The sequence below is a fragment of the Anolis carolinensis genome, chromosome 3 (genome assembly GCF_035594765.1).
Source record: "Anolis carolinensis isolate JA03-04 chromosome 3, rAnoCar3.1.pri, whole genome shotgun sequence".
Taxonomy (NCBI): domain Eukaryota; kingdom Metazoa; phylum Chordata; class Lepidosauria; order Squamata; family Dactyloidae; genus Anolis; species Anolis carolinensis.
In genome coordinates this window covers 197,369,878-197,389,794 of record NC_085843.1, presented here as the reverse complement: position 1 = coordinate 197,389,794, position 19,917 = coordinate 197,369,878, and the positions used below count along the sequence as shown (strand labels likewise).

At 38.7% G+C, this 19,917-nt stretch overlaps 1 protein-coding gene across 3 annotated transcripts in view; it reads left to right on the top strand.

Annotated features, from left to right (window-relative positions):
* The window catches only part of adam12 (ADAM metallopeptidase domain 12), a 355,264-nt gene that overhangs the window by 272,561 nt on the left and 62,786 nt on the right, over nucleotides 1-19,917 (top strand). For all 3 annotated transcript variants that reach the window (XM_008106757.3, XM_062976054.1, XM_062976055.1), the window contains exon 12: nucleotides 11,249-11,426. In XM_008106757.3, coding sequence (XP_008104964.1) covers nucleotides 11,249-11,426 — 178 coding nt within the window. The remainder of the gene's footprint in view (nucleotides 1-11,248; nucleotides 11,427-19,917) is intronic.

Below are 19,917 nucleotides of genomic sequence, written 5' to 3'. Positions count from 1 at the left end.
TGTATCCAGGTACATTTTTAGTGGTGCATTCAGTTGCCCAACTTTGTCATTCACCATATAGTTTGAAGAATATAATCAATGTATAACTCTACATCTGGAGAATTATGCTATATAATTCCAGCACAGGATTTTGGTAATGGTCCTGGAGGTATGGTGGAGACAGACATACAGAAACACACACTTTTATTGCATTGCTTTATCCCGCTTGCTAAAAGTCATATTTTCTTTTGTCTTTCTTCCATTCTGTTCCTATGAGTAACTTGGGAACTATAACAGAGTGAAAGTTTTAAGTGTTGTGCTTGTTGTGGGAAATAAGTACCTAAGCACTGCCAACTGAAGTGGAAAGGTTTGCTGCCGCTGGAGAGTATTTTGGCCAGTGCTGATAATGTTCTCCTTGTACACATGTCTGCACATAATGAACTTGGCAACAATCTTGAGTTAATGCTTTTCCATCATCATCTTCCCCACTCTTCTCTTCATGGGAAGAAATTGTTGTCCAAGTGGGAGATCCCATGCCTACTTTAACACTGACTTGTTCTGACACTGCAATATAGACCTCACTTTCTAAAATACTGCAGCACGTTTTCAAGGATGCTATATGATCCTTGGATTGCAAGCCTCCTTAGGAAAGCGAGCTGTATTTGTAATCCTGGTAGGGCAGTATGTATAGATGTATAAATAACAATCTTGAAAATAGATTGTTGCATTTCTTTCTAGAAGGAGAGAAAGTTGAACTTTAGGCATATTATCTCAATTTGCCATGGGTACAGATGGGGAAGTAATTCTTTAACAGGCCTTTTTCTTCTCAAATACTTTAGAAATCACGCAGCCCATTTATGAGTACTCACTCTTTCTTAAATCTGCTCATTTGTTAAGTTTTTATACATTTTGACTAGAATTATATCAGTGTTATAATTATTAGTACAGATGTTTTGGGATCTAAGAAAACTTCATCTTCTATGAATCTCACACTATGTTAAAGTGGATGATCCAAGGTCACTGCCACTGGACATGCATCTAGCCCAGTACTGTCTATTCCAGATGGTAACAAACTCCGCAATTTCTCCCAGAACTGCTCTGTAAAATTCTTTCAGCTTTTTATATACAAAAATGCTAATTTTACACAAAACCAATAGCAAAATTGTTTGATTTTGTGTCAACTCATTTCTAAAACAGGGAGGTGAATGATTATGATTCAAGCTCTTGACCATTTTCTTATCAGTCCAGAGAATCTTTGCCATTGCTACATTGTGTTGTTGATGGCTTTCATGGACCAAAATCACAGAGTTATTATGAGTTCCGGGCTGTATGGCCATGTTCCGCAGATATATAAAACCCATTTGCCTAGTTTCCAACCGACCTCACAACCTCTGAGGATGCCTGTCATAGATGTGGGTAAAATTTCAGGAGAGAATGCTTCTGAAACATGGCCATACAGCCCAGAAAACTCACAGAAGACCATTGCTACATTTCTTGACAAGAATCTGAAGGTCACCTTCTTGTCAAGGAATTTCACATCTTGGCGGGCAAAAAATGTGTGATGGTATTTTAAAGACTGTGGCCAAGGAAAGCTTCCACTTTTTTCCAAATGGCTTTGCAGAAAACTAATTGAACTGTTCTTGTTCTCTAGACTGGGAAAGGCCAACCACAAGAGACTGGGGAGCTGGCATAAACCCCCACAGTTCCATCAAATATTCTTCTGGGGAAATCAAAATGTTTGTGATTTTGCTTCTAAATATCCTTAAATTCATTCCAGTGGCAATTGAGCATTTTCACCATTTAGGGACCATTGTTATGTTGTTGTTTACCTTCAAGTCATTTCTGTCTTAAGAGGACCTGAAGGTGACCCTATAATGGGGTTTTCCTGGCAATATTTGTTCAGAGGGTGTTTCCCTTTGCTTTCTCCGGTGACTGAGAGATTGTGGCTTGCCCAAGGTCACTCAGTGGGTTTTCATGGTTGAGCAGAAATTCTGACTGTGGTCTCCAGAGACAAAGTTCAATCCCCAAAGCACTATACAACACTGGGGCTGTGCTAGTTTAGCAACAGAAAATTACCTGGAGAGTGCATGCAGCCTGTGGGCTACATTTTTCCCAGGCTTGTTTTAAACCAGTTCAATTATTTAGGCAGGATAGAAAAACTCCAAAAGTGACTCATCTGCCAGATACAGGTGCATCTACTCAACCTGATGGGCCACGTACATCGTAATGTACGTACAGCCATTCTGCCTTGTGAGAAGCAGTAGTGTTGTCCACTAGCTGTGCCATCCAGTGCACATTCTTCATCAGTTTTATCTTGGCCGTTCCACTTCTAACATCCTTTCCTATGGCATGCAACATCAGTGTAAAGGAAGAAAAGAGCATTGAAAGTACATAATTAAAGCCTGGATGAGCCCTGAAATAATTTTGGAGTTCATGGAAATCCATCACTAGACTGTAGACTTAGCATTTCCAAGAGACTCTTTTAATGCTTGGCAGGTAGCATCCTTTTAACGAAGAAAGCGAGAAAAGACTCCAGAATACTGGCAGTATGCTTTTAACAGCCGTGCTGCCCATTTATCATTACTCACTTATCACCAGAAGTGGATGTTATGTTTAGTGTAACCAATTTCAACAAAAGCTAATCTAGTTTGGTTTCTTATCTGCAATTTTCTGTAGAGTTGGCAAAAGCAGCAAAGTATGTTAAAACTCCTGCCCCTTTTTCCTGAATGCAACTTCAGTATAACCTATGTTTGTCATTTCTCTCTGTGTGTATTTTCTCATTCCCCCCCCCCCCCCTTGAATCAGCACTGGATTAACCCTGAGTTGCAAACAGTAAAAATTATGAAACTCTGGGTTTCTGTGGCCGAACTAATTGTTATTAATGAGGTAGCAATCTAAAAGGAAACAGAACAGAAGTTGTGCCAGAGGGGAAAGCAAACTGATTATAGCTCCTCTCCTTGACTGTGTGGCTCCTAACAGGAAAAATAGTTGAATACAATTCCCACAGAGCTTTGCATGGCAGATAACTCCTGAATATAGTTAGACTATACTGTCAAGGTTGATAAATTGGTTTAGTATTGCTTCACCTCTGGAAAACGGGAACGAAGCTCACAATAGCCCTCTTGACAAGAAAGAACTTTTCCGACTCTACATTTGTCAAAGTAAGAGTAACTCCTAATAATGTTTTACTTGGCAGTTTTGTGACTGCGGAAATATTAAACCATGGCAGTGTGTCCTGCACAAAGCTGTTAAGAGTTGTTACTTCCTTCTGGAAGTATATTTCAAAATCATCCAACCATTGGTCCCCGTCAGGGCTTTCCAGTTGGAATATAGAATTCTAAATTGTAAATCTGCCCTTTTGAATATTTTCTCATGGCCTGAGTTCTAATGAAAGACAAGTTTCAGTGGTGCAGGCCAAAGCAATCCTTTTTTGAGGACATGAGGTGAATCTTATTGGTAAGATTTATCTTATCGTATCCTATCACTGTAGTACTCCCAAGGCTAGCCAATAAAAATTCACATCTGCCTCATGGACTTGTGTAAGAAATGTTTTAAATGGTAAAGTATAAAAATGCCTTGTTCTCTCTCTCTCTCTCATAATCCCCCAAAATTCACAGTAACATGGCAACCTATTAATGCTGCACATCAGTTCAATTAAGTATAAAACTGACAGAGTTTTCAGCTGGGCCTGTAAGGAGTCACAGTATAAAGAACATGCCAAAGGCTATCGAAGGAATCCTGACTTGTTTTGAAATCATTGACCATGAACTATATGAAGGAAAACTTTGATGTTGCAAAGAACTACGTGGCCCAGTTCTGTGTTCCACTTTATTTATGCTCTAGGGTGTAAAACAATAAACAAGAAAGTAAAAATAGACTGGGAAAGTAAGGACAGACCTGTCATTCATCATTCATGTTTGAAGCAAAATTCATATTATAATAACTCTCTCTTTTATAAACAGATGCTCCACCAAATACAATTATACAGATACCTCACATATGGCACATTATCGTAGTACACACATACATTTTCCTGTGTCTGGCTATGTTGAAGGTCATAGTTTGGACACTGCTGAAAGAAAATTTCAATCCTAAAACGTGTTGAAATTTGAAATCATGTTGTGGGAAATAGTCATTTTGGTGCAAGATCAAAAGCTGAAAATTAGTTAATAGCTTTTTCTTTCATGATCACAAACCTTTCTCTATTCTCTATTCTAAATCACCTGTACCAAAACCATTTTCTATGGTGAAGAGCCATAATTCAGTGAGAAGAAGAAGGTCCCAAGTTGAGTTTGGGACATTTCTTGATAGTGCTGAAAAGACTCTTATTTGAAAACCCAAAGTCCTACTTCCAGTCTGTTGAGTTTAAAGGACCGGAGCTCCGACTAACTATAAAAAGTCAGTTTCCTGCTTGGAATGGGGATGTTGAAATAGAAACACAACTAGTTTGCTGACATCATAACAGAGCTATCATAAAAGGAGTGTTTATGAAAGTTCCATCTTATAATTTTTATGCTTTTTAAATCTTAACAGTTGGGAATACATCCAACCTAGGCTTTATATATTTTGAAAGTTCCCTATACTGGGACAGAAAGTGGGCTTGTCACAATTGCTTCTGTTTCATTGTGAACAGGAATCAGTAAGATATTAAAATATTGCCTACTTGCATTTAATCTATGATTACATTTTAATGATAGGATTTTAATCTGGTTAACATAAATCCTATTGGTTCATTCCAACTAAGCAGACCCATTCAACAAATCAAAACATAGTTAAATCCAATTGCTGGGTCTACTCTAGTGAAGAACTAAAAATTGGATTTAGGTCATTGTATTTGTAATTTCAAAGTGAGACGGTGTAGTGGTTTGAGTATTGGAGTAGGATACTGGGAGAGTAGGGTACAAATCCATGCTTGGCCATAAAAATCTTTTGGTTGACTTTGAGCAAGTCACATGTTGCCAGGCTCAGGAAAAGGCAAGGGCAAACACCTCTGAACAAAACCTGCCACAAAAATTGTGTGATAAGGTCAACATAACTTAGAAATTATTTGAAGGCACATAGCAGTAGCAACAAAGAATCTATGAATTCCCCAATAACAGGGCAATTTCCTATCCAGAACCTGAAGGTATAGACACAGAAGACATGTAGAAGTCTGTGAGGTCTAGCGCAGCCCACTCCATCATTCCTGAAGTAGTGGAATTGCATTCCCAGGGTATTGAATATTTGTATGTGTGAAGGATAAAAACTGTAATAAACATTAGTATGAAACCAGATGCTACTCAGCACTGAAAGGCAGAGGAAGAGATGTGGTCTTCAGTTGTAAATTGAAGAATTATTATGGTAATGTTTTTAAATTCTCTAGATAAAATGGGAATATGATATCAGACTTCAGTAATAATAACTTAATCGTGTTTCCAGACAGGCTGTGTGATGTTTTGAGAGAACAAGTGGGATAAGCATATAAGTATCAGGGGTGGGGATTATGCAGCCCTCCAGATGTTGCTGAACTGCAACTCCCATCACATCTAACTACCAGAGCCAATGATGAGGAAAGCTTGGAAGCTGCAGTCCAACATCTGCTGGGTGACACAATTCCCACCCCTCATATACAGTTACATGTTCTGTAGCTCTATTATTATGAAAGAAAGTTGAGGAATCAGTTGCTCAATGATATATTATTTCATTGAATACAGCCAGCTTTTTTGGTAGTGATTTGATCATAGGTCTATCATTCTGGAAGCCAGAGTTCAAATCCCCACTGAGCTATGAAAACTACTGGATACCTTGGGCAAGTCATTCTTTCTCAGCCTCAGAGGAGAGGTAAGGCATACCCTCTCTCAACAAATCTTGTCAATAAAACTCCATGATAGGGCTGCCTTAGGGTCACCAGAAGTCAAAAATAATTTTAAAGCACGCAGCAGCAAAAACAAATCAATATTGTATCTTTTTCCAAGCTAGTTAAGGCAAAAAATGTAGTTCAATGCTCTTTCCCAAGTTTTCCTTATAACTATCCTATTAGATAAGTAAGGCTAATATCCATTTTATTTAATGAAAACAGAATTTTGAACTTTCAGGCCAAACTTGGAGATGAGGAGGTGAAAGCTGAATTGAATTGTGAGTTATTCATATAGTACGTCTGTTTTTGGAGGCTTATAGATCTTGGCATAGATGAAATTGTCCTGTTCTCTTTCACACAATAGAAGGAACTAGAGAAAAGTAGGTCATATGTTATTGCATTTTCATTGCTTTTCTGTGACATAAAATTTCACTTAATAATAAACCTACGGTTATTGTGAATACATTCCTTCGTGAGCCGTGGATCTGCCTACTGTATCAACCATAGAATCTTTATAACCTTCATACATTCTCCTCACAGCCAAACATAATAAATATTTCCAGATTGACTGATAGCATTCATTTCTATCAGAGTTCCTCTGATTTCAGGCTCTTGTTACAATCAAGACATAATATTGGCCAAGATCCTATCTCAAGGTTCTGTATCATAGATTTCCATAAACATTTTGTGCATTGATTGTGCTACCCTTGTGTGAGTGATAACATTGCACAGCTAAATGCACATCCAAATGTGCAATGAACTGAACATATATGCAGGTTGCATACACATCTGAATGCAAAATGGCAACACATGTGCAGCTTGGCATCTTCAACCTTGAACTGAATGTAGACATTGCACATTGGACAGAAATGTTGAACCACTTCCATATATATGACACTATCAGGGTTCAGCCTTTGTAATTTGCTTTCACTGTATGTTTCTCATGGCAGTTCCAAGGCCCTCAAAACTCTGCTTTTGGGCTGAATCAGAAAGACAAGAAAGGTACTAAGGAAAGTTGGGTAGAGTTTTTTCCTTCAGCACTTACTTTAAAACCCAGTTCTTTAGATAAAAATCACCTAGGCCTGTCACATGTGATTTCTGTCTCGGTTGGGTCCAGCCTGGGGGAAATGTCCCCATCCATCTGTAGAATGCACCTTGCATGCCAATCACAGTCACCATATAGAAGGAAAAGTTAATGCTATGCCACTTCTTCATCCAAGGAACTCTGGCTGCATAAACAAAGCTCTTATTTTCCTTATAACAATCCCATGAGATACGTTAGCCTGTGAAATAATGGCTTGTCTAAAGCACTGCAGTCAGCTTCATGGTTGAGTGAGGATCTGAACTCAGTTATTCCCTTTTCAAACTGTACTGAGGGAAAAGGGGTTTCTAGTGAAACATTGATGAGTACTGTATGAATATCTCATTTTCCTGTTTATCTACATATGTTTACTTGCATATTCAAAAGCTGAAAACACCCATAGATGATCATATGCATTTTATAACTCTTATGTGGGGTGTGGACATGCTACTTTTTTTGGACTTCAGCTCCAAGAATCCTCCAGCCAGCATGGACAAATTTCAGAAGTTGTTGTCCAAAAGAGTAATTATTCCAGGCCCTGGTGTTACGTTTCAACATTGATTGTGATTCCATCAATGTATGATTTAAGAAAGATATATTTGGAACAGGCCATGCTCTAAAATTCATCTTCATTTATTTTTATTTTCAGTGAAAAATACTTCAACAGCCAAAAAATAGGCTGCCAAGGCTGAACTTTTGTAGGTTGGTGTTCTTAGTGGGGACTCCCAGGACTCAGGTGAAACAGCAAAGTCTTTTTGGCTTTGTTGGCTTTGTAAGGGCTGGCTACTAGTTAAAAGTCAGCGAATAACTATATTCTACTATTTTATCATATAATTATCCTTCACCACTCTAATGCTCCATGCTCCCCGCCCCCAAGCTAGAAACTCTCAAGCCCTGGTGATGGGATTTCATATTCCTGAGAGAGGTGTACAGTTTCCTGTTTCAAGAGCTTCCCTGTGTTGCTAATTTTAAGATGAGAGAACATGATTGGTAGATATGAGAGATGAGTTTTATTTTTGAATTCTTTTTCTCTAGTCTTCTTATCTATGAAGTCATTTTATTTCCTGTATCTCACTTCTTAGAGATAATTCACACTGCAAAATTATAGCAGTCTGATACCACTTTAACAGTCATAGCTACATCCTATGGAATCCTGGGAATTGCATTTTGTTGTGACACCAGGGCTTTCAATGAGAGAAAGGTAAACATCTTACAAAATAACAAATCCCAAAATTCTATAACATTGAACCATGGCAATTTATCTGGTTTCGAAGTGCTATAATTCTACAGTGGGGATACAGCCTGAGTCTTACCTATTGTAGGGAGCCAATTATCATAGAAGCCTTTCAGAATAACCCTTCATAAGGATCAATATATCAGTGTAATTGCCTATCATTAATGAATGAACTGAAGTTCTAATCAAGGCTATGCTTGGTTGAGAAAACACTTTTCAATGTATCCAAGTTCCATTCTTTAGTACTTACACCAAAAAACAGGAAATATACTGCAGTGGACAAAGACTCACCCACCTACTTTATCCCGTACCCCTCAAGTGGAGTCTAATTCCTCGTCTCCAGCTCAGAATCTGAGTGTACTTTGAAGCTAAATGTGCCTTTAGCCTGAACCTCATGCCATCCTGATAATGTCTTACATGTGCATTATATTCAGTGTTAATTAGATACAGGACTCTGGTCATGTTTCCAATGCAATATTGATTTGCAGTTTTCTGTAACATGGATATTTCTTTCCCTTTGTTTTGCAGGACTCATGTGTAAACCTTCCACCCTCCCACTTCTGTTAAATGTGGGTATGTGGAACTCTTTTATTGCCTCCTGTTTCATCTGCAGTATTGTTGCAGAGCCATGTTAAAATATTAATAGAGAGCTAGTGTATCTTAAAACTCCAGCAATATAACAGGTTTGATCAAAATGTTCCTTCAACTGAAGTTTTAGTGTATTTCAGATGTTTTGCTTGTGATAGGGCCTGCTTCTTCCTCCGCATAAGAATTCATTCTTCTCATATCCTTTCTGTTTCGGATTTCTCATGCTCATCTCCTGTTTACCTTGGGGTTATTTGCTCCAAGACAAAATGTTTTCAACAGCTTTATACTTTCTTTAGTAAACAGAGAATGTGCCACTGATGTCAAATGAGGAAATCAGTGTCAAGCACAGGAAAAGCCAGAAGTTGAATGACTGTTCCTTCAAAATAGGAAACAGCTTGAAAATTTTTTGGGAAATGGGAAGAACTGTTTTGGTTTATAATGACACTCTGTGGTCACCAGCATGGACTAATGCATCTGCTACCCCATAGAAAAGCATGTACAATTTTTAAACAGGAGTGGATCTGCATGTTAATGGTGGCCGTAATAATTAACATGCATTCTGAAAAAGCCGATTTCATACAAATTTTGGTCAGTGTAGAAGATCTCTAAAAAAGTGGTGTGACAAATATTAATGGCTGTTCTAAAATAACAAGTAATGATAATATTACAGTGTTATTGAAAAGAAGCAAGTCCCAGGCCTGTGATATGGAAGAGGCTCTTTTAAGTAAGAATAATCAGAGCAAGGTAATTAGAAACAGGAGTGAATTAAACCATATTTTAAAGTGACATTTATAAGAACAAATTTACATATATTTGTTGCTTCAGAAATATTTTAATATGTATGGCCTGTTAGAATGCCAGATAATTCTTTTTCTTTTACTAAAAATATCCATTACTAGCTTGACAACTCTGAACCACCTTGGATCCTTCCTGATTTGCAATATAAGAAATCAGTATACTTCCTAATTTAGAAGCTTGGGATATCTCCCTGTTATCTTATCTGTCTAAGATTGCATCCTGCCTTTAATAATATGTGACGGGTGGAAGATATTCAGGGCACAAAGCCCATTCATTATCAAGTTGGACTTCTCCCTACCCTAGTGTGGAATTGCAGCTTGAATGCAAAGAGGAAGTTCAAGGGCCCGGGGGTTGGGGGGAGACAGAATGCCTTTTATTTGCCAGATGGTTGTGATCCAGATAATGTCATGTACTCACAAGGAATGTCCCCAAAGAGCTCGAGAATGGACTTTGGCCTCCATTCTAGAGTCCATGGTATGATGTCCTTGCAACCATCTATGTACGACTGATGTTCAACTTAATGGAGCTGAGAGGGTTTAAAATAAATTAGACTCAAAATTAACAAGTGCCAAACTTCCAACGAGAGAGCTTATAAAAAGATAAAGGGTTACATGGCATATTAGGTTCACAGAAGCAATGTGTACAGTGCTTTTCAAATGTAGGTTGCGTATTTCTTGTCTAAAATGCCTGAGATCAGAAGTGTTTTGGACTTTTTTTTTGCATTTTGGAATATTTATATTTGCATATATACAGTTCAGGTCCAAGTTATCTGAAAGGTCATATATATATCCTCCAACTTTCCACAGGACATGTGTGACCAAGATGGTAATAGCTGTTGATGAGGAAAAACACACAAGCCATTTGCTTCTCTCTGAGAATTTGGGGTAGGGGAAACCCTGCCCCTCATCTCCACTAACCCTACATGTGCACGCACACATACACTGATATATGAGGTATCTTGGAGATGGGACTCAAGTCTAAACATGAAATTCATTGATACTTTATAGACATCTTATATATGTAGCCAGAAGGTAATTGTATGCACAATATTTGCACAATATCAGATTTTGGAGTATTTTGGATTTTGTCTGCCCACCCCACTCTCAGAGTGTAAGCAGCTAGTGGATGGACATATGAGAAACACAAAATAGCAGAACCTGTCTGGACACTGGGACTGGTTTTTCCTTTCCTTTTCTTCCCAGACATTTGCTTCATGCTGCCTCCAAATTACCTGCTTCTGTCTGCCTCATGAATTCTTATGACTTCGTCACATGGGTCCTCACACTTGAGTCACAATTTTCCTAGGATGCTTGCAGTACAATTCACCTCCGGAGCCCCATGACGCCTGTCACATGGCACACACACACTTCCGGTGGGGCTCTGTAGATAAACTGTGCTGCAAGCGTCCTAGGATGCTCCACCCAGAACATGGAAGACTTCCACCAAAGCTCTGGGCTTAATTTTACTTAATCTCTTTACCTTAATTCATTATTGCTGTAATGATCACTGGAATCCATATGGAAGGGGCCATTTCCTACAGTTTGCATAGGAGTGCTTACATTTTTGCTGCCTTTGTTTTATATCTTGCAACACATTATGATGAAGCTGTGGAGCATTATTAACATTGTTAAGTTATGAACAGCCTTGTCCCAACTGAATTAAAACTTCAGAATCTGTGATAATAGCAGTTTTTCTCTCATTCCCTCCCCCATCCTAACCCATCCACCCTCAGTTACCCTTTTCCCATGATGTTCAGCAGCTGCAGCAAGAAAGACCTGGAAAACAGTTTGGAAAAAGGAGTGGGGATGTGTCTGTTCAATCTGCCAGAGGTAAAGGAATCCTTTGGTGACCCAAAGTGTGGGAACGGCTACGTAGAAGAAGGAGAAGAATGTGACTGTGGTGAACTTGAGGTAGGAATTCACCATTGCTTGAAGTACAGGCTGTATGTTCAATCTAGGCTAGAACAAGAAGCCATATTGTTCTTCAGTCATGGAATTATTTGATAATTTATCTAAATGTTAAACAGCTATGGAGTTTTTTCGAAAAACCTGCAGGCTTCATTGATCCACTGCTCCCCTCATTCTGCTACTTGAGGTGGCTAGCTACGTCACTTTGCCTAATGAAAGAGCCAGGTGTGTCTCTCTGAGTACCAAGATGAGGAGACATTTAGCTTCTGGGTCTGGCCGAGGACTTAACGGAAAGCAGTTAACCTCCTCTTTTAGTCACTGCTGTTGCTGCTGTGCTAAAAATCCCCAAAGCAATGTCACTCTTTAATTGTACCTGGAGAGAGTGGAGATGACGTGGAAGACAGGTCCTGCAGATGTGTGTCCCAGTAGAGTTAAATTCCACAATGAAAATCACTTTAAAATCATCCAAATAAACCACTACATATTTTATGAATTTAACATGCGGCTTTTAATATACTACAGCATTTTATTAACAGCTGCATGTCATGACCCTTTTTGAAGTGGACTGTGGCATGGCATTCTGCAATACTTGCTGAATTGAACACTATTTGTGTCTTAATATTTGCATTAAAATGTGTGATGCAAGGCCAGAAAGTTATTTGTGTTCTTTACAATATGTTCTGTCTACTTTTATGAAACAAATTGCATAAGAGGGAACAGAGCATAACGTGATTGTTTAGGGTAGTGTTATCTAGGTAGTCCTGATTCCTGAAAGACCTTTTTGGGCCAGGATTGCAAAATAACTGTATTCCTTCAGTGTTTGCCAATGGTGACTAGCAGGCCTGTAGTGAGGGGGCGGTTTTAGGGGTTCAAACCCCACCCCCCCGAAATTTTTCAGGTTATAAAAAAAACCTGGTTTACTCATGAATTTTAACTGGTTAACCAAATCCCCATGCTAAGTCTATGAGCACAAAACATTAAGAGTCCCTCCAGGCACTATCTCAAGCAGATATTGACAGGTTTGTAGCGGGGAGGGGTGTGTGCAAGGGGTTTAACCCCCCCCCCCCCCCCCCGAAAAAATTTTCTGGCTACGGCCCTGGTGACTAGTCACTAGAAGTCTCTTCTTCTACTCTTTGGAGACTATTTTGTTTAGGGGCTGTTCTTTCTGTTCTGTAGGAAGCAAGGACATTGGATATTTTTGGCTCTTCTCTTGCTGCTTGAAGGGAATGCCATCTCTCCTCTCCTCTGCATCTCAGATGTCTGCTAGTCTTGTTTCCTCTCCATTCCCAATTTCTATTTACTGATATTTTTGTTTATATCCCATAGGCTGCGAATTTCTCTTTCTCTGTATATCCTCTATATATATATCTCTCTCTATTCCTCTGTTGTCCAAAATGACTGTTCGTTCCATCTCTATTTTTTCCTATTTTTATCCAACCTTTCCATCTTATAGTACTCTCTACACATCCCTCTCTTAACGTATCCTTTTGAGGCTCATCTTTATACTTCATCTCTTAAGTACAGGCCTTTGTGTACCCTATTTTCCTCCATTTGTACATGCCATTGTGTTATAACTCTTTTTGCATGAAAATTTCTCTTCTCTCCCTTACAATGTCAGCTTTGGTAAAGGAAAGGACACTATCTCATTTTTTAACCTCAGACCACAAAATAATAATATAATATAATAATAAAAAACCCTTTATTTATACCCCGCCACCATCTCCCCAACGGGGATTCGTGATAAGATCCTACTGCATTCTCTTTCCAATTATCTTCATAAATAGATGTGATTCCCTTGGAAATCTTACATGTTGCAGCCTCTAAAATAGCTTTCCCAGATCATGGATGGTATCTGGTGACTAATTGGGAGATGGGATGGGAGAATTCAAAATGACTGTTCGTTTTCTGATGGGTCTATGGACCGTAATAAATGTTGTTGTTGCTGTTGTACATGTGAAAGCGTAAAGGCTGAGTGAACCTTTTGTGATGAGGCGTATTCTCTGAGAAAGTTTATGCTGAAGCTTGCACAGTGATACACTTGGAAAGAGGACAACAATTATGTCAATATCCCCTTGCCATTTCCTCTGTTTGCCCAAGACTAGTATGCTGCCCAAAACTGACTGTCTTTTAAGTTAGTTTAAAAATAATAATAATAATAATAATTAGATTTGCTAGCACTACAAAAAATACCTGATAAGATACCCTTCCTTTGTTTAAGAACTGGCATCTTTTGTTGATACAGATTTTCTCCCAGATATCCAGGACTAAATATATCGAAAATGATGGATTTCTCTTCCCTAGTAAATATAGCACTGCATACAAAATAGACTGAGACACACAAAAGAAGAAGTTTTTTTCTAGATTTTTCATACAGTTTATTGAATTGATCCCAGTCGTAAAGATTTCCTGACAGTTCACTCATCCTTCTAGGCAGCAAAAATTGGAGACAAGTTTGTCTCCTTGTTTAAAAACTAAGACTGGCAAAGTCATTGCCAAAAACTGGCAAAGTCATTCCAACTCTTCCATCTTATTTCAAAGCTGAATGTTGCTAATACCTTCTAAAGTAAAAGTCACTTAATATTGCCACGAAGCAGTTTGACCTGCGGCTTCTTCCTTTGTTTTGTTAAATGCCTTGGAAAATTGTGACTCAAGTGTGATTGATTTTAGTCCCAATCTTCTACTGTAATCTGTGGTACCAGCAAATCCATTACATTAGTTAATATTACATTAGCTCAGTAATTTAGACTAGAATCCACACGTCAATACCACTTTAATCCTTGAAGGCATCAGGTTGTTCTGAGTGCAACTTTTTCTGAGACTTGCATACAAAAGCCATTTTATTAACTATTAGAATTGGAATGAAGTGCTGCCTTAGAAGAAAATTCTACTATGTGTGGTGAGATGTCTGTACTCACACATTAATTTTTTTAAAGTTGCTTGTGCTCTCTCTACACAAGTTCCCCTGGGGAAAAGCCTCACTCCCAGAAGATAAGATGGAGAAACTTGTTGGCTGTTGCTAAATCCGAGCTGTTCAGATGATTAAAAAAATAAAAAAGGAGGAAATAGGGAAATGTTGTCCTCCTTGTGAACATTTGACAGGACACAGTTATAAAGAAAAGGCTAAATTAGATGCACTTTGGCTATATTCACTTGGTTTAGCATTCATACTGCAGTATAGAAACTGTTTTATGGGAGTATAACCGAGGGGAGGCAAATAAGGGCTTGGTCCATCCAAATAAAAATAAAAATGATTAATAACCCTGCTCAAGTCTTGCAAATTCAGAACAGTGGCTTCCTTGATTGAATCAATCCATCTGTAAAGAAATCTTCCTCTTTTCCTACAATCTCCAGTTTATCTGAACATTATCATCTTTTCCAGTGGTCATGTCAACTTGTAATGTGTCCAACGTCTGATAGCCATGTCATCATTTTGGAAGACATTTCACAAATCACAAAGCAGAAGAGATTTAATAGCCTAGAACTTTCCAACACAATAGTCTTCATTTACAGTGCCATAGTACAAACTGAATTAGAGAAAGATTCAAGGGGAATTGCCTTCGCTAATAAGGGGAAATTAGAAGGCTAGCAAACTAAAGAACCAACTGAAAAAATGTAATTCCCCTTTGGGATGCAGAAACTCAACTTGCAATGCATTGCATCCAAGGATATAATATCCAATGATGTCAGAACTTTTATCACACATGATTATTTTTGTAATGTGTTGTGCTATTTTATATTAATTGATACTGTTCTGCTTTGCACATGGCTGTATTTTATGTGTTTTATGGCACTATTTGTAGTTTTGTAAGCCACCCCTAATCCCTTTTTGGGAGATGGTGGTGAGTTACAAATAAAGTTGTTGTTGTTGTTGTTGTTGTTATGCTTGTTTGTTTTTGCTATTTGAGTTGTAAGTACTAACAATGTGTAATCTTTGGCAGAAAATTGCCACTTCTTGTACTTTCCCTGACTACTTACATCACCATCTATAAGAAAAATTGTTCGACGTAGTAACTCTGGATATCAAATAAAGAGCTATTCCCCTGTGACTAAGAAGTACACAATGATGTTCTTGTTGACCTGTGGTTTTTCATAAAGCCATTCGAGATTTTTAGCTTATTTAAATATTGTCTCAGAATAAGGCTCTGTAGGTGTTTTGTTGTTTGTTTGTTTGTTTTCCTCTGGTGGTTCATTGTATGTTTGTCTGAAACATAGTGAACTGGGCATATTCCTTTATGAGAGTTCAGTAAATAAAATAATTTAAAATAATAAAATAAAATAAATTCTTTTGTTATATTGGGGAAAGTCCTAACCCTTCAGCTTTTGGCCCGAAATTAGAATTCCAATTAACTCACATTTTCTCTTTTCTGCATCTCATAAAATCCAGTAGTGTTCCTCCTGGATTTTACTTAGTCAGGCTGTACATTAGATTTTTAGGAGGCAATAATTCTTTATTTTTATATTTTTTATTAATTTTTGGCATCTCTGCTTCTTGATTTAAAAGAAGCAAGCCTTGGCAATGTTGACTTTCTCTTCTTCTTGTACTACAAGAGTGAGCAGCAGTATTTAGCCATAGCTGCTTCTTTAAGGCCCTTTAGAAGGTAATAAATGAATAATAAATTTGATCATCTTTTGACCTAGTTATTTTCCCTTATTTGTCTGTGTCTACCTGTTTGTTAAGGTAAACAAAGTTAACAGTGTGGAATAGCAGCTTGATTCATTATTACCTGATCAGTCTTTAAAGGAACTCTTTTTGGATATCTCTCATTTCACTTGCCATATTGACTATAACCTTAGAAACAAGTCCAGTGTTTTCTCAGACCTCTTATTGACTCAATCTACAGTTAAGATTCATTTATGAATTGGATTTATACCACACCTTTCTCTAAAAATTCAAGATGGCTTGCAATAAAAGGATATCGTTAAAAGGCAATTAAATATCACTGTTATTAAGAACATCATTAAATGCAGTTTTTTAAAAAACCTTAAAACATAGTTTCAGTCGTTTTTTTAAAAAACAGTATATGTACCACTTATATACACACACCTTACTGCTCCATAATTAAATTCAAAGATCCTACTAAATAAAAATTTCTTCACTTTGCAGCAGAAAGAGAGCAGGAAAGGGTCCTGTTGGACCTCCCGTAGAAGGGATTTTTACAATCTGCGAGCAGCCATAAAGAAGGCTCTCTCACACATCTCACCAAGTGTGACTGAAAAAGTGGTGGGATTGAGGGAAGCCCTCAACTGAAGATCTTAAAACTCATGCTGGCTGATATCAGGCCCATGAAGTTTTTATAACCTTCTGAGTGGTGAGAAGCATGCTTTTAAACTGAACAATATGAGTGCTGAATATATTCATTAGAAGCAACACTGGTGATCTTTTTTGTTCCAAATGTACTATTTCTCTCCATATCGCAAAATACAGCCAAACATCTGTAAGAGTACACAACAAATAGCAGAAGCCAGGCCTTTAGGCAAATTCACTGAAATAATTCCACATAGATGGTGGATGAGGGCATTGCATTACAGCAGTGCCATTTTATACAGTTCTAACTTGCATAGATTCTGAACCAGTGTACAACAGTCAATTTTTCCCATCTGATTAGGTTGATAGTCTCTCTCTAGCTTAGAGAAAGGGAATGGCAAACCCCTTCTGAATAAATCTTGCCAAGAAAATGCTAGGATAGAATAGCCATACAATTAAGTTGAAGGCACATAAAAACATTAGGCTGAGCAAAATGGCATCAGATTTGCATTTTGTCTTAGATACAAAATATAGTGTTAATATAGTAGGCAGTGATGACAAATTCTGAGAGACCATGCTAATACAGTTTAGCAGTAATTCAAGGACTTAAAATATAAATTTATGGACAAATTGATTGTCTTTATAAGGACTTGTAACACCTGTGTGTGTAGATTTATATGCACTCTGGACTTCCATGTTCTATATCAGTGATTCCCAAAGTGGGCGCTACCGCCCCCTGGTGGGCTCTGCAGCGATCCAGGGGGCGGTGATGGCCACAGGCGCATTTGGGGGAGGGGCCAGGGGAGGGGCGGGGCCTCTTACCAAGTGCCAGAGACAGGGCTGAGTACCTGAGGCGCCTGTTAGGACATGGGGTGGAGCTAGAGGAGTGGCCATGACTTCTTCCCAAGAGCCCGAGACAGGGCTGAGAATCTATCCTCTCCTGAGGTGCTTGTTGGGACACAGAGGGCGGAGCTAGGGAAGGGGGTGGGCCTCTTCCCAAGAGCACGGGACAGGGCTGAGCCTCTGTATACCCCCCTGTGATGCTTGTTAGAACATGGGGCAGGGTATAGGGGTTCAGCCCCATCAGGCACTTGGGAAGAGGTCATGCCCCCTCCTCTAGCCTTGCCCCCTGTGTCCTGGCAGGCCCCGCAGGACAGGAATAGAAGCTCAGCCCTGCCTCAGAGCTCGTAACTCCTCCCATCCCAATCCTGGCCGCTCATTTGTGGCCCTGCCCACCTCCCCCTCCCCCTCCCCACCTTGCATCTTGGATTAGGGGAGAGGCTCAGCCCCACCCTCTTGAGCAGGAGTCACGTCCACCCCTCTAAGCTATGCCCCCCTTTCCAGGGGGCGCTGAGTAATATTTTTTCTAGGCCAAGTATGTTTGGGAACCACTGTTCTATATACTATTCTAAGCAAGACTGTATCTGTTACAAGAAGTCATAGAATCGAAAAACAAGATGGGCCAATGAGTTCTGTTTCATGTATGTATGTATTTATTTAAAACATTTATATTCCGCCTATCTCACCCCAAAGGGCGGAGCATTCCATGCCGGAACATAAAATAATTATATATATACACAAACATTAAAACATTAAACATTAAAATCAGTTATATCTACTTTAAAATCAGCTGTTTAAACCAACTCAGGACACCATACTGACTCTGGCCAGCGGAGTAGGTTTCCTATTATTGCCTCATTGCACTGCCCCAAAGGCTTGGTCCCACAGCCAGGTCTTACCATCTTTCTAAAGGACAGGACAGAGGGGGCTGATCTATCTCGCCAGGGAGGAAGTTCCATAGCTGAGGGGCAGTCACTGAGAAGGCCCTCTCTCTCGTCACTGCCAATCGCGCCTGTGACAGTGGCGGGATCGAGAACAGGGCCTCCCCAGAAGATCTTAATCTCCGCAGTAGTTCATAGAGGGAGATGCGTTCAGACATCCATTTTACTAATGTCTGTCATCTTTGTAAAATGTTAATCCAGATTTTTCTTTACATTACCAAGCAAAGGGTTATAAAGTCATGTTGGAGGACCCAGGGATTCCTGTAGAAAAGACCTTTCTATGAATTTCTAGGTCCTCTAGCACAATTCTGTAGTCAATTACCAGAGTTCTATGGTCAATAGGGTTCTGTGATTCACTTCTGATCTTGATAATCAGGCAATTCTCAAAGAAATATTCTCTCGGGTTTAAAAAAAGGTTTTAATTCACTTCTTTCCCACTTCCATGGGTTTCTGCACTACTAAGCTCTACGAAATGGAGGGCCTACATTGTGTTCATGGACATTTTCCTGGCTCTGACCTGGAAAATCTTGCTTATCAGCAGAGTTTGGATCATATCACTTCAGGTGATGCCTTAGGCACAAATCCTTCTTCCTTTCTGACAATCTAAGGTCAGCAGTGCTGTTGGTACCAGGAACAACAACACAAATTATCATCACCTTGCCATCTCAGACTTTTGGAGATATGTGCATTCACTAGCAAGGGGAACTCAAACAATGGCTCAGATATTGGCAGAGAGGTTGTTTGTGTAGTCAATAATCAAAGACATTCCAGATTCTCCACAATGTTTGGATTGAACAAAATGAATTTGTTCCACTTCCTACAAATTATTAATGGAATGAAACAAGATTACTCCACCCATCCTGATTACAATTCTTTTTGACCTTTTAGATATGTGAAGAGTACATTCTGCATTTATCTTTCTTTCATCAAGAATAAATAGCAGATTCACTGCATTTGAACAAAAGATTAGGGGGAGAAGGACTCCGTATGGGAAATAGATACCAAGAAAAAGAAATTATATCAGACAAAATAGAAAAGATTACACCTAGAGAAGAAGAAGAACCCATAAGCTAAATTGAGATTGTGAGCTCATTGTGGACACTCACATTTAACATAGGAAGTTCTGCAAAGTAGTTTGTAAGTTAATGGTGTTATATAATATATAAATAATGAAAAAGATAGAAGATAATAACTAATCTGGTTGTTTTGGTAAGGGACATCTGAAGGTTATAGTAGATATTAACAAACTCCACAGTGTTATGCTGTGGCAAGAAAGGCTAATGTTCTTTCAAGCTGTATTAAGAGCAGCATCCTTTCTAATACTCATGAAACTATAGTAGGACCCTGCTCAGCCTAGAGATTAGATCTCATTTAAGTAGTATGCCACTTCTGATCAGTACAAGATAAATTGGAAGCAATTCAGAGGGGGTGATAAAGTTCTAGAAGAAATTCACAAAGACATAGTTCT